Raw genomic sequence first — 13,546 nt, 5'->3', positions numbered from 1 at the left:
CGCAGATGCAGGGAGGTCTCATCAGCCGCCGCCGACGCATGTCCTGCACCTGTTGTGAGCCGCTGATGAGGCTAAAAATACCCAGACTGCCTGGGGTTATTATGATGGAGTTAGAGCAGCATACCGGCGCTTTTACGGGTTCGCTTCAAAACACGTTCAGCGAAACGTGCTGACGCGTTCCAGAGGTTAACATTCAGCCGCTCCTTTCAACGAGAAAATCTGTGAGCAGTTAAAATCTGTTTATCTTTCTGAGGTTAAACTTTTCAGTCTGCCTTTGAACAAAACCAAACGTCACGTCTCCTCACTAACAATCGCACCGCTCACTCCTCTGGACCTCATAAAGAGCCGGTTTAGGCCGGATGTGTTGTTGTTTCCACATCCTCTGCATCACCTCACCTGTTCAGTTCCTGCTCTGCTGGAGTCACAGGAGCATTAGAGATCTGCAGAACTGACTTTAAATCAAATCCTCACAAACCGGAGACTTCCTGTAGTAAAGCTTACTCTAAATGCTTTTCTTCAGCCAGAACTGGAGGTTAGCAGCATGCTAACTAAAGTTAGCCTCAAGAGCTAGAACGTCTGCCAGCTGCTCTGGGACTAATGTTAGCTTCTCTCTCATTGGCTGGCTTTGTCCTGCTCAGAAACTGATGTAATGGTCCAGATTTTAACTGAATATCAAACATGTTTGAAAGGATCGGACGGCACGTTTGAGGATCTGTAAACTCGTCACATGACCAGAATGATCCGAACATCAGTATCGACCAAAGTCCGAGTTTCTCCTCCGACTGTCGGGACGGTGAATCTGGGATGAATCTGCACCAAAGTACTGTGAGCTCTGATTGGTCCAGGTTTATGACTCCAAAACCATAACCAAGCTAATCCAGAAACCTGCTAATAACCAGGATCCTGCAGCACATTTGCTTCATGTGCGACATCTCAAACCCTCACAAATCAAACCCAAACACTCCGCACTGAAGGAGAAAACTACAGAAAAGAGAGAAAATGTGCTTCCTGCAGCTGCTGGTGAACTTTCAGAGGCCTTCATACCTAAAATGTGTGATCTGGTTCTCCAGCAGAGCCATGAGGCGACTCCTGATGGCGTCAAAGTCCTCCTTCTCCTCCACCATCACCGTCCCCATCCCGTCGGGCCTGAGGACACAGGAAACACTCAGTCAGCTGACTTTCACCAGGAAGAGACGGCTGCTGACGCTCGTAAGGAAAACTGGTGTTCGAATATAAAACAGGCCGGCTAATAAACATCGAGGGGCTGGAAAGTCTTGTGCTGCACACAGCGAGTTCAGCATGATGTTCGTGTCCACAGCTCTAATTACATCAGCACATCAGCCGTCCCTCCTCTGTCTTTACACGCTGGGTCTGTTACTGCTGTAGCTGCTCTCGTCTCTGACGCATGAAAAGCACGTCTGAACGTACGTTGATGTCACTCAGCGGGAACGCTGCCGCTCTCCTCCTGCTAATCTTCACTGTTCAGGAAGCTGTGGTTCAAAAATAAAGCTGATGAAGATCTGCGTACAGACGCGAGGTTTGTGTTTCCGCATCGATCTGAGAGCAGCTGCACACGTGTTGGTTAAACAGCTCTGAGCAGTACTGAAATGCATTGTGGGGAAGCTGTTTTCAAACTGGTGGTGACACACACACAAAGACCATGAAGGGATTTAACTGGTGAATGATTGATGTCCAGGTAGAGACACGCTGTCTTCACGTAGAGACGGTTTGTCCAGGTGACTGACACAGAGCTTCATCACATGGAGCAACGACAATCACCTGAAGATCAATATCAGCCAATGGATGAGCTTCAAATATGGACGCTTCACACACACGTTCGACCTGCGGCTCAGAAGATCTGAACAACCAGCTCAGAGTCACCGATTCAGGATCTGTTTGTGCAGAATATTATGATGTCACAGTGAGGCTGACCTTTGACCTTTTGGATATAAAACGTCCGCGTTGTGCTCAAAAAGTGACTTTTGAAACCTTCTCAGCTCGTCGCTGAGTCAAAGCGAAGGTTTGAAGGAACTCCCTCGAGCCGTTCCTGAGATATCGCGCTCGTGAGGACGCTGACGGACGCCTTCAGCCTCGAGCGCCGCCGGCGTGGAGCCTTAACAACACGCTGTGAGTGTTACAGGAAGAATCTGCTGTTAGTAATCTTTGAAACAGATCCTTTATTGTGTCAATGGTGAATTAATAGTGTGCATTAGCATCACGTTTCACAGAAGCCTCATAAAGTCAGGATATAATTTCACCCTTCCACTCAGTCAACCTGCTCTTTGTCTCTCTGTTCACTTCATTTAATGACTCTGAACATCAGCACAATGACGTTAATTGAAGCTTGGAGAGCACGTTAACGACGCCACGTGTGAAAGCTCTTTTTGGCTTGCTCGCTCGCTCGCTCGCGCTCGACCGGTCGGCCCCGCCGGCGGCCGGAGGTCAGCGGAGCGAGGAGGTGAAGGAGAGCGGGAGCTGAGCGGCTCTCCAGAGCTGCTGCTTTCTGCTCTGCAGCCACTCAGCGAGCAGCTGACGAGGAGGCGAAGCCGACGGCTCGTCGTGAGGAGGCTGTGGGACAGCGATGCAGCTGTGCTTCACTGCACACGGCGGTCATACAACATTATAGTCTATCGAGAAATCTATGGTCCAGAAAGATGTTTATTGTGTTTTATCTCATTTTCAGCAAAAAAAGAAAAGCTACATTTATTTCCTTTATTCATGTCATCTGTGTGTGCTACATGACATCCATGTTGAATTATTTCAGTTATCGTCAATACGGGCACATCCCAACACCCCGACCACATCGCTCCGTGGACCTTAAATGGGGCGGCTGTGGCTCAGGAGGTCGGTGGTTCGATCCCCGGCGCCATCGGTGTGTGAATTCGTATGTACGTCGTTTTGGATAAAAGCGTCCGCCAAACGACTAAATTTAATTGTAAATGTTGACGAAGATGAAGACAAAGGTGCGACACAGCTGCATGTGGTGGACATGAGGTGCCATAATTTGCTTTAACTTGGCGGGTTTTATTCGCTGTTAAGCTCCGAACAATAAACCCAACCGCAACGTCCTGCTGTTGTCGTCAAAGCCGACGAGGAAACGGAGGGATCGCCTCCCTCCGCCTCCTTCTGCTGCAGGAGGGCTTTAATGTGTAAAACATTTTCAGAGTTTCATGATGGCAGCTGAAAATGATTGAAGGGTTACAATCTGTATTTATTTAGTGTATAGTATGCACTTAAATATGGCCAAATATACTTCACATATTAAATACAAGCCTCTTTCAAATAAAAGGCTGGTTCTCTATTCAGGGAAATAAAAGCTTTTTCAACTATTTGTGAATTATATATTATTAAATATTAATAAATATGAACTCTGGAGGTTCAGTCTTTGATATGCTGTTGACATTTTAGCACCGAACCGTCTTTAACAAGGCGTCCTCATTGCTAACACGTTTCTATAAGCGAGAGCGTGCACCAGCTAAAGGTTCCAAACATCAAAAAATCAGAGACAGGCAAAGGTGAAGTCATTTGTTTTTCATATAAAATCCAAGAAAGAAGAGAACCAAAACGAAACAAAATGCGAAACCCGACAAAAAAGCTTGCGCTGCTTTTCTGTCTTTGGCTTCTTTCTCACTCCGACGAGCACGACTGGCTTGTTTTCACCAAACTAACTGATAAAGCAGCCAAACTCTCCACGCTGACCTCAAAGTCAACCAATCAAACGGAGAGCTGCTCAGGCTCCTCTTCCTCCTCCACAGCTCATCCAGCCAGCAGGAGGAGAGTCGACAAAGAAAAAACTGTTAGTTGAGCGCTTCATTAATGTCTGTAAAGCCTTCAGTCCCTTCTTGCCTTCGTCTGAATAGGCACTCTGGCAAATAAGGGGAAAAAATGCAATCAGTACCCAGCGCGACCAGCCTTGACTTTCTGGGCTTTCTGTGTGCAGCTGAAAGAGAAAAGCACCCTCTCCAAACGGCACTCGCGGTCGCTGGAGGGAAGAAGCGAGGAGGTTGTCTGTTAATGAGTTGTTCTTATAAAAGCCTTCGCTGGTTCAGCCCCTGACCGCCGTGCCTCGAGTGCCAACAAGCGCAGAGCTGCTCGCGGCGTGTTCCCGACTCTCCAAAGTCGAAAATAAAAACGTGACGAGGGAGGAAGCGGCGGCGAGGCTGACGCTCGGCAGGCAGGTGAGGCGAGGATACCGAGCAGCGCCCGTTAATTTCCTGAGGAGGAAGAGGTCATTTAACGAGGAAGGTGAACAACTGAGAACGCTTGTTTTCCAGGAGAAATGTGAGCAGGACGGCAACGGCGCAGGAAGTACAAACAAATACAAGCCATGAGACGATAAATCAAAGGAAATAAAGTTAAACGTTTGTGTGTATGTGGTGCTGCGTCAAATCACCGCAGACAGCAAGAAAATTAAATCAGGAAATAACAGAACGCATTATTTAATGAAAGCAGATAAGAATAACACACAGATTACATCAAATTAAAATAAAATGACATAAAACAGAATATTAAACTAAATGTTAGGTCAAATTTCATAATTAAAAAAATAAAACATAAGAAACTGCTTGTAGAAAATATAAAAAATGTAAGAAAATTACATAAAGCTGCACCAAATAGAAGAAGAATTATGTTTTATTATTATTATTATATTTTGTACAGAAAATAAAATAAAATGAATTAAAATAAAATGAACCTAGAAAAAATGTATTTACATAAAAAAACAGGAAATAACATTAGATAAAATGGTGTTACATAAAAAGTAAAATGAAATACAAAATAAAAGTAAATAAAATTAAATTACAGTTAAAATGCAAAATAAAAAAATCTGATATCATTTATTTGCAGCTGAACATCATAAAATGTGAAAATGTTTCCGCTCCTTGCCTCGGAGCAGGGTGGTGTTTGGAGGGTGGAGGCAGGGTGAAAACAGGAAGTGGTCGTTTATTGTGCGAGAACATCGGCGGCGCTCTTCGGCTCCGCTCTCCTCCTCCTCGGCTCTGTAATGAGAGGCGGCTTTCTCCCCACAACAGCACTTGTTAGCACAACTTCTAAACCCTGTTGTTCCCCAAATCTGTCAATTCATTACCGCCCCACCCCCCCAATCACACCCCTCCACTTCCCACAACCCCTATTTAACAAGCACCAGCTAATCCCAAGGGAGCGTGAAGCGGAGCTGTGGGGAGGAGCGCGTCGAAGGCAAGAAAAGCCTGCTTTCACGTCCGAGGGCCTCGCTGCTCTGCGAGGGCGGCGGTCAGAGCGGGGGCTCGGACGGAGGGACGGAGGGACGGAGGGACGGACGGAGGCTCCAAGCCCTCGCAGTTAATGCCAGCTGTCCTGCAGTCCGACTCTTTCCTGAAACGAAGCGTTTCGGTGCGTCGAGGTGGCAGAAATAAAACTGATCAGTAAAACTGTTCAATTTATTCCATATTCAGAAATTTCTTTACATTTTTCAGTGAACAGCCCGACGCTTGTAGAGCTTTAACAGGAAATAACACTTATCTGTAATATTGTAATGATTTTGTTGACTTTGTCAATAAAATGTATGAGTGGGAAAAATGTGCGTCATTATTTCCAGAGTGACATCAGTCAAAGCCCCGAAATGTTCAGTTTATGAGGACTGAAGGCAAAGAAAAGCAGAAATGTGTTTGAATCTCTTATTGATAATCAGAACAGCTGCTGATAGTTGATTGGCAGGTTGATTCAAAGCCTAATGAACTGTTTCAGCTTTCAGAATGACTTCACGTGTAAACGGTGTGGAGGAATCAGTCAGAATTAGGATTTTAGATGCAGGTGTGCAAAGATGACTTCCTGCTGCTCTCGTGAATTTAAATTGGAGAAACTGAAACAAACGAGTGAACGCTGCAGCCAGAGGTGTTCAGCTGTGACATCAGGTCCTTCTCGTTCCATTTAAAGGAGCTAAAGTGACACAAATGCAGAGTTTCCCACATGATCAGAGCGGATTTACCCTCAGGGGGCGACTGATGGGTGGTTCAAAGGCAGCTGGGAAACTCCAGCTTCACAGAGAGGAAAGCAAACACCTCTTGACTTCAGGAGGAGTTTCACAGGAAAGACACTGACTGACTGAATAAAATGACCTTCTGAGAATCAAAAGTAAAATGACGTTCATGTTTCCAATAAAAAAGATGGACTCAAACGCACCATTTCAGACTTTTTTCAGTCTGCTGCATTTTTCTAAAACCTGCAGAAGAAGAAACGAAGCAGATAAATCTCCTTTTATGGGATGAAGGTGGCTCCTCAAATAAATCGCTGTGTGTTTTTGGACAATCTTCCCCCAAACGTCACTCACACCTTCCACTTCCTCTCAATCAAATTATGACAGAGAACAAGTCGTACGGGGGAAACGCTGGCTGGAGGCCAGGCGTAGAGCCCCAGCGCGGCGTTCGGTTTGCTTTCCTCGCCGCCATTAAATCCGGTCTGATGTGCTCATGCTTGGGATCACACGGCCGAGTGGGGAGCGATGCGACAGCTTGTCGGGGTTCAGACACATTGTTGCTGCTAAATGAAGCGAGCGCGTTGGAGGCGAGGCTGCCGGCAGCGCCGCTCCGGGGCCGGGGGGGGGGCCCGAGGAGGGGAGGGGGGTCCGTAGACTCAGGTTTGTGTGTTTACACTGGACGTGGCTCGAGTGTAAACGATAAGCGCCGTGTCCGCCCGCGGGATCCGCCGAACCCTGCGGCCGCTCGGCTCTGATGTCAGGCGACAGCAGTCGTCACGAGTCGAGCCCGGCGAGCGGCGCGGCAGGAAGCCGGGCCCGGACGCCACTTCACCTTAAGAGGTGTGGAAGGGAGATTAAGCTGAGTGGCAGGTGATCCTGCGTCACCTTCCTCCCTCCGTATCACCTCTCTGGAGGCGGGGGGTTGTTGTGAGAAGGGCTGGGGGAGGTAAAAGCTCCTGTCACATCCCGTGTCAGTGCGCTGTGGATGGCTCGGCGAGGAGAAGATCGGACGTGACAGGTGAGAAGGAGGCGAGCAGACCCCCACCCCCCGCCGCCACCAGCTCCGGTAATGCTCCTTTAACCCTGATCCCGGTTCAAACGCACCCGTCTCATCAGACCCACGCAGACCAGAACAAGACGAATCAAAGTGTCACAGCTGCTTCACCTGCTCAGGTTTAGTCCATCCATCAAGTCCTGCAGCGCCAAACACGTAACGATGAGCGCGGCGGCCTGAGCGGCCACACTCGCCCAGATCACAGGCACAGACGACGGACAGGCGGTGGATTCTAACACAGGCGTCAGAGAATGAAGCTTTCTTTTACCAAATCTGGACTGTGCTGAACTGGTTTCATCGTACGTACGTTTCAACCTTTGATCAAGAACTTCGAGTAGCAACGGAAAGAGCGCAGATCCGAGCGTCAGCTGGCTGCACTCAGGCCCGGACACAGTAGAAGGAGCTCCTCAGACATGGAGGACGGTTGGAGAAGAGCTGCTGCTCCTTCACGTTGAAAGGAGCCCGCTGAGGCCCGCTGAGGCCCGCTGAGGCCCGCTGAGGCCCGCCGCCGCCGCCGCGACCCGACCTCTGACGAGCAGCCGATGGAGGGCTGGACGTCATTTGTCTTTGCTGCTGTCAGATCTTCACAGTCTGAGGCAGGAAAGGAAATCCCACAGGCTCCCTTACAGATGAATATTTCTTTAAAAGCTGTTTTAACTCTCAACATCGTGAGAGGAACAAAAAAAGCCTCGTGTCCTCAGAATAATGATCATTTCTAAAAGAAGAGGAGGAGCGTTAGATGGAGATTCAAGTAATACTGTTTCCACCTCCCGTACACAAATACATCAGACTGCTTCAGTCTGGATGTCCTGTTCGGCTCCGTCATGGCGGAGGGGGCTGACAGAAGCATAAACCAGCTAACAAACGCCGGCTGACGAGTTCGTCTTTCTGTTTCTTCCCTGCGTTCGATGTCACGGACGAGCCGGGAAACAGCCCGGAGGCCGGACGCGTAATTTCTTATGTCTTTCAGTTTCTTTCAACGCCGACTGAACAACTCCCCTTGAACCAGGAGACGCTCCCTCACCTCGCTGCATCATGAATAACACGAACAAAAACCGGTTGCACATTGTTCCCACTGACTGTAAAATACAATGAATGACACCCGAGCGTTTCCGTCACCGCCGTCACCGCCGTCACCGCCCGTGACTCCCGCCGAGTCATTCGACCCTGAAATGAATGAAGAAAAAAGCCAAATGTTGGTGGGCTTCTGTCCAGAGTTAAAGGAGCAGTAGAAAAAATAAGATTATTCATTTAATCTGCGCGTAAAAATACATAAAAACCAGCCAAATATCGAACATGACCTTTGACCGCGAGGGTTCGAGGTGTCTCCGGCAAACCTCGAACGCGTGACGCCGCCCATGAAGGCTTTCACACATCGGACAAATATTTACATCTTCAATCAAGGTCCGACACGTTTCCTTCAGGCAGAACTGAGAGTTCGTGAAGAAAAGCACAGTCTGACGCTCTGAATATATCGCCTTGAAGCATTAGTCAAGTACTCTTGTGTTGATCATTCTAGCGTCTCTTTGTCCTCGCTGCCTCCTGACGCCGTTTCAGCGGCCCTCCAGGGAAAACTTCACTTCTGTAATTAAGTTTGTTTTTTCCACCTCCGAGCCTGCCAGCCATCCAGAACCTCTTTTTCCATCCACGCCCACTCAGGCAGCTCCAGGAGCCTGAATGGGCGTCAATTATTCAAATTAGAGCTCCAACTGACAAAAAGCCAATTCCAGTAACCCCCCCCCCCATTTTATATCTGGCGATGTGCTGGAGGAGCTAATCATTACACTTTCTAATTGACTAAATGAGTCGACAAAGAGCGACAGCACAGATATCAGTAATTACCAGCCGGGGAGCGGAGCAGGGGCTGCTGGGAGTCGGGTGGAGGGCTGACGCTGCTGCCGACAAGTGGCTGAAAGACCCTGCTGCTGCTCACGTCTGGGCGGTTCAGCGGAGATCAGCGGAGGCCCGAAGGGGGCCGAGCTGGGCTTGAGGCGCCGTCATCCCCGGAAAGACCAGAGCGACGGTCGCTTCGGCGAAAGCCAACAAACGACAGGTTCAGATGACGACGGCCGCAGGAAGTCTGACTCTTTACCTTCAGGAGCGAAGGACGAAAACGTGTGATGCTGTTAAAGAGGAGAGCGGAGGTCAGGGTGCACGGCTGACATGTTAACAGGAAACCGCCGCTCATTGTTCGTTTCCATCAGTCAGAGCTGATCGCTCTCTGAACATACTCAAGTGGTTATTGATGTTACTATGACGACAAAGTCCCACGACCTTAACAACAGTGAGGCTGAGACATCAGCGTCTCCCATCACCACATCCTGACATCTTCAGCTCCCGTTAGCCAACATCCGTTCATGTCCGGGCACCAGTCAGCACTTCCTGTTTCATGACAGGAACTGCAGCTCAAAGTCAGAGAAATCCCACGAACCACGCGAGCGCCTCACGCCGAAACAAAGATCAGGCAGCACGTTTACGAGCGAACAGAACGGACGGACATGATGCAGGAAGAGACAGGTGGACAGAGTGGACTTAAAAACAGGCGGTAAGACAAAGACAACGCAAGAGACGGACAACAAAACCACTGGATGAAATAACAGAAGGCAGAAATAGAGCACACAGAACGCATTTTCCATTTTATGGACGTTTATCTGCCGCAGATGACGGCGCGTCGGGTCGAGTGACGCGTCTGAAGCGTCGTCAAACAAACACATCAAAAACACAGAACGAGCTGCGGCTTCGATCGGATGGGCAGCGGTTGCCATGAGCACATGCAGACGCCGAGCCTGTAATCACTTCAGTGAACGAAGCCCGAGAGCTCAGCTTCACCTTCGTCCTTGAAAACAGCAGCTTGAGAAGCTTCGTACTCACTTTAGCTCTTTAGTTTTCATCTGTATGTTTCTATAAAACACGTATATGAATAAAAAGATTGAAGTCTTAACAGAATTAATTTAATCAGCTTATTGGAGTTTAATTTTCTGACCCCTCCTCCTTCACACGCTGCCATCAGCTCTCTGGACGTCTGCACAACGCCAGCTTGCTTCGGCTCGGTGCATCGTGGGTTTGGACGGCGCTCCGCGGAAGTTCAGACATTTGGATCGAGCCCGTGTGGCTGAAAAAGAGCGTCTGCGCTCGGTGAGGATGTGAGGAATAATGTGAAGGTGGATTACAGCCTGTTCACACTCTGACAGCTCGTTTTAGAACAGCTGTTAGAACTGAGAGGATTTCAGTTTGAAGGTATTTTGTTCAGGTTTCACAGGTTTTTTAAAGGTCTGCTGAAATGTTTAAAGTGTAAAACCATCAGCTATGAAGGGTTTGATTGGATGGTTGGTTTCTGCAGGAACTCCACCTGCACCACCTGTGCACCACCTGTGCACCGTTACCAGAGACCAGTTCTACGGAGGCTGGCGTACCTGTTTCCGTGGACGTGGGAGGCGCAGAAGGCGTAGCTGTAGTGCAGCAGCGTGGGGTCGACCAGCGCGTTGTTCTCCGAATAATCCATCAGATCCTTCAGGTAGTTCAGGTGACGGTGGCAGCCTCGAACGCCGTACCGAGCGCAGTACTCGTCCAGGACGAACACCTGACCGGGGCTGAACCAACCCTGAGGACAAAACACACAGCAGACGTGTCAACACAAGAGGTCCACGGCCCTGCTAGCGCCCCCGAGAGGCTGCAGCCGTCGTTACAGCCACAAAACTGCTTGGTTTAACCCAAAACCACGATACATCACTCGGATTATTGTTAGAAGTCTGCAGGAGCTCGAGTGGTCAAGCAGCCCTCACGGGCGCGTTGGACGATGTGTTTTCACTGATCACATGTAAAAACGCTCCGGAAGGAAAAGCACAGGTGTGCAGAAAAATAAATGGCTGAATTCCACGTGGCTGCTGTGGATTCAGAGTCCTGGTATTGTGCTTGCCGGCTCACACTCTCACGGGGGCTCTCGAGCAGAACGAGGCCTTTGTTTACGTCCTCAGCAACACCTGCGATTTCAGTGAGAAAGCTCGTTGTCGAGGGCCAATCATTGGACAGGATGCAGACGAACACACCTGCGCCTGCTGCTTTCAATGTGAGCCCACACCGATTCCTGCAAGACGTGAGGTTCACACCGCCGTCCAGCACCTGCGACTCTCCACACAGGCAGCAGCAGTCTGACTGAATACGGCACAAAGCTGCCGCCATGTTTCACCCTTTAGCTCTGCGGTAGCGATGCGAACAGCTGAATACATAAAATACATAAAACCAGAACGGTTGAGGGAAGTCTGGGAACTCTGGATGAGCGACACTTAAAACTACATCTGACTTTGTTTCAGGCCTCTGCTCAGTGATAAGACGCCATCATACCATCGGATGGTTGTAGCAGCGCTGCATTTTGGAGGGAAACCCAGCTGCTCGGTGAGCAGGTACCTGGATGAAAGACAACCAAAGCCCCGCCCCTCACAGCTTCCTGTTACCATGAGCGACGTTAGCGGCCTTGAACCGTCAGTCGCCGTTTGGCTCCGCAAACTCAATAAAAATCCTCCATACTTTACCACAATTAAACAGAGGAGTGTAAAGGTTAACCCCTCAACTATTAATTCTCTGCCGGAGTGGAAAAAAAGAGGAGAAGAAGAAGAGAAAGGTGTGGAACGACTGGAACATCCTGAGGTGTTCATTAGCTCATTCAGCCGGCGCGTAATCACTAAATTAGGCATGAAACCTACAACGCTAATTAAGATTCCTCACGGAAGGAACATTAACAAATTAGCACCTCCACCGAGCCGACGCCACACGCACACGCGCACACACACACACACACACACACACACACACACACACACACACACACACACACACACACACACACACACAGATCCCTGCTCCTCTCGCCCGGCGACAGACGACTCAGAGGAGAAACTGTTTCCTTCAGAGCGTTTGTTTCTGCTGTCAAATGAAAGTTCGTCTTTCTTCTTCTTCTTCACACCGGTGGAGCTTCTTCTTCTTCTGTGCAGCCAGAAATGATTTTAAAAGTCAATTTTAAAGCGGTTTCATCCTCCAAAATGAGATAATCTTCACTCTCCTTCTCATCTGGATGCTCCTCTAAGCCACATTTAAGCGATAAACGAAGGTTTGTCTGCGCAGGAGGATGAAGCTGTTTTAAGACTTCCGGGTGAAGCTGACTGTCGGTAACAGCTGCTGCACAGAGGAGAAGAATTAAAAGGAGAAAAACGAACGTTTCTGCAGCGCTGATGTTTGACAGCAGAGCTCTGCATCGAGTCTTCAAACACAGCCGATACAAGCACATTATCCACTTCACAGTATCTTTATAATCTGTACATGTTGTGCACAATTCACAGATCTGTGTATTTCTCAAGTGCAATTCAACATATGACAACATATAATAGTTTTCTCCTAAGAAAACTGGCATTTAGTATTTTATAATGTGTATTAATGTACATATACACAGCTGATTTTCTATCCTGCATCCTGTACACTTGTTATCTGAACCTGTTTTTGCTTTAGATGCCGGCTGTAACGACTTCATTTTATCTTATCTTATCTTATCTTATCTTATCTTATCTTATGTGCAACTGTGTTAAAGTTAGGGAGAGATGTTGGCAAAGAAAAAAAGTGAACATCAGTTTAAAATCTGACTCCTGCTGTTAGTTGGCAGAGCATCTCATCGTTCAGGCTGCCTCTATTATTATTATTATTATTGTTATTATTATTATTATTATTGTAAGCCTTCAGCTGAGTTCTGTTTCCAAACAAACTGAAACTGCCGACATGAGTCTTCCTCACAGTCAGAGCTGGTGGAGCGTCTCGTCACACTGAACTGATTAAGGACTCCAATTCGACGACTTGGTTTCCAGTATTTTCTGTGGACGCTGGCCGCCATGCTGCTTCCTGTCGGGGTTAACTGGACCTGGCAGATTCCTCCTCTGCGGGCCTTTTAGCGTCCCCCCCCCCCCCCTTCCCTCCGGTTTGTTTGTCGTCTTCTTCAGCTTCTTTCTTCGCTTTTCTCTCCGTCTGCGAGCTCGAGCTATTAATATCACACCACGCAGAGAGAGAGAGGCCCGTCGACGGGCGCGAAGCGACAAGATGTTCCTGTGTGACAAACAGATGGCGAACTCCAGTATTGGCGCTGACCGCTCAATTAGCGGCTAACGAGCCGACTGCCTCATTAGCTCCGTCAGGCGCGGCTGCACGTCCGCCGCCTCCCTCCGACGACGACCTGACCCAGCAGAAGTGAGAGTGGCTGCGAAGATACGAACACCTCGACGCCTGACAGGAAGCTGACAGTCGCAGACTCCTCAGGTTTCATCTCTGGGCTGTTTTTTGGCTGCTCAAATCATTTTTCGGTCCAAAAATCCTCCTGACCTCAACAGTCAGAGTCACTTTGTCACAGATTTACACGACAAACACGCTCATGTTCTGTTTTCAGCAGCACAAAGTTACTCACTTATTCACAAATACAGAAAGATATTAAAAATGTTCGTGTCTCAAAAATGTCTTCTCTGCAGGTCAAGAGGTCATCAGCAAACCTCACCCTGAACTGTTCA

At 48.6% G+C, this 13,546-nt stretch overlaps 1 protein-coding gene across 1 annotated transcript in view; it reads right to left on the bottom strand.

Moving 5' to 3' along the window:
• Positions 1-13,546, bottom strand: part of cadps2 (Ca++-dependent secretion activator 2) — a 150,564-nt gene that overhangs the window by 47,366 nt on the left and 89,652 nt on the right. Inside the window, exons 13-14 of the mRNA XM_070972496.1 lie at positions 10,421-10,608; positions 1,045-1,146 (exon numbers count right to left, since the gene is read on the bottom strand). Of these exons, the coding sequence (XP_070828597.1) occupies positions 1,045-1,146; positions 10,421-10,608 (290 nt within the window). The remainder of the gene's footprint in view (positions 1-1,044; positions 1,147-10,420; positions 10,609-13,546) is intronic.

This window comes from Chaetodon trifascialis, chromosome 10 (assembly GCF_039877785.1).
Source record: "Chaetodon trifascialis isolate fChaTrf1 chromosome 10, fChaTrf1.hap1, whole genome shotgun sequence".
Taxonomy (NCBI): Eukaryota; Metazoa; Chordata; class Actinopteri; order Chaetodontiformes; family Chaetodontidae; genus Chaetodon; species Chaetodon trifascialis.
This window is presented reverse-complemented; position numbering and strand designations above follow the sequence as displayed.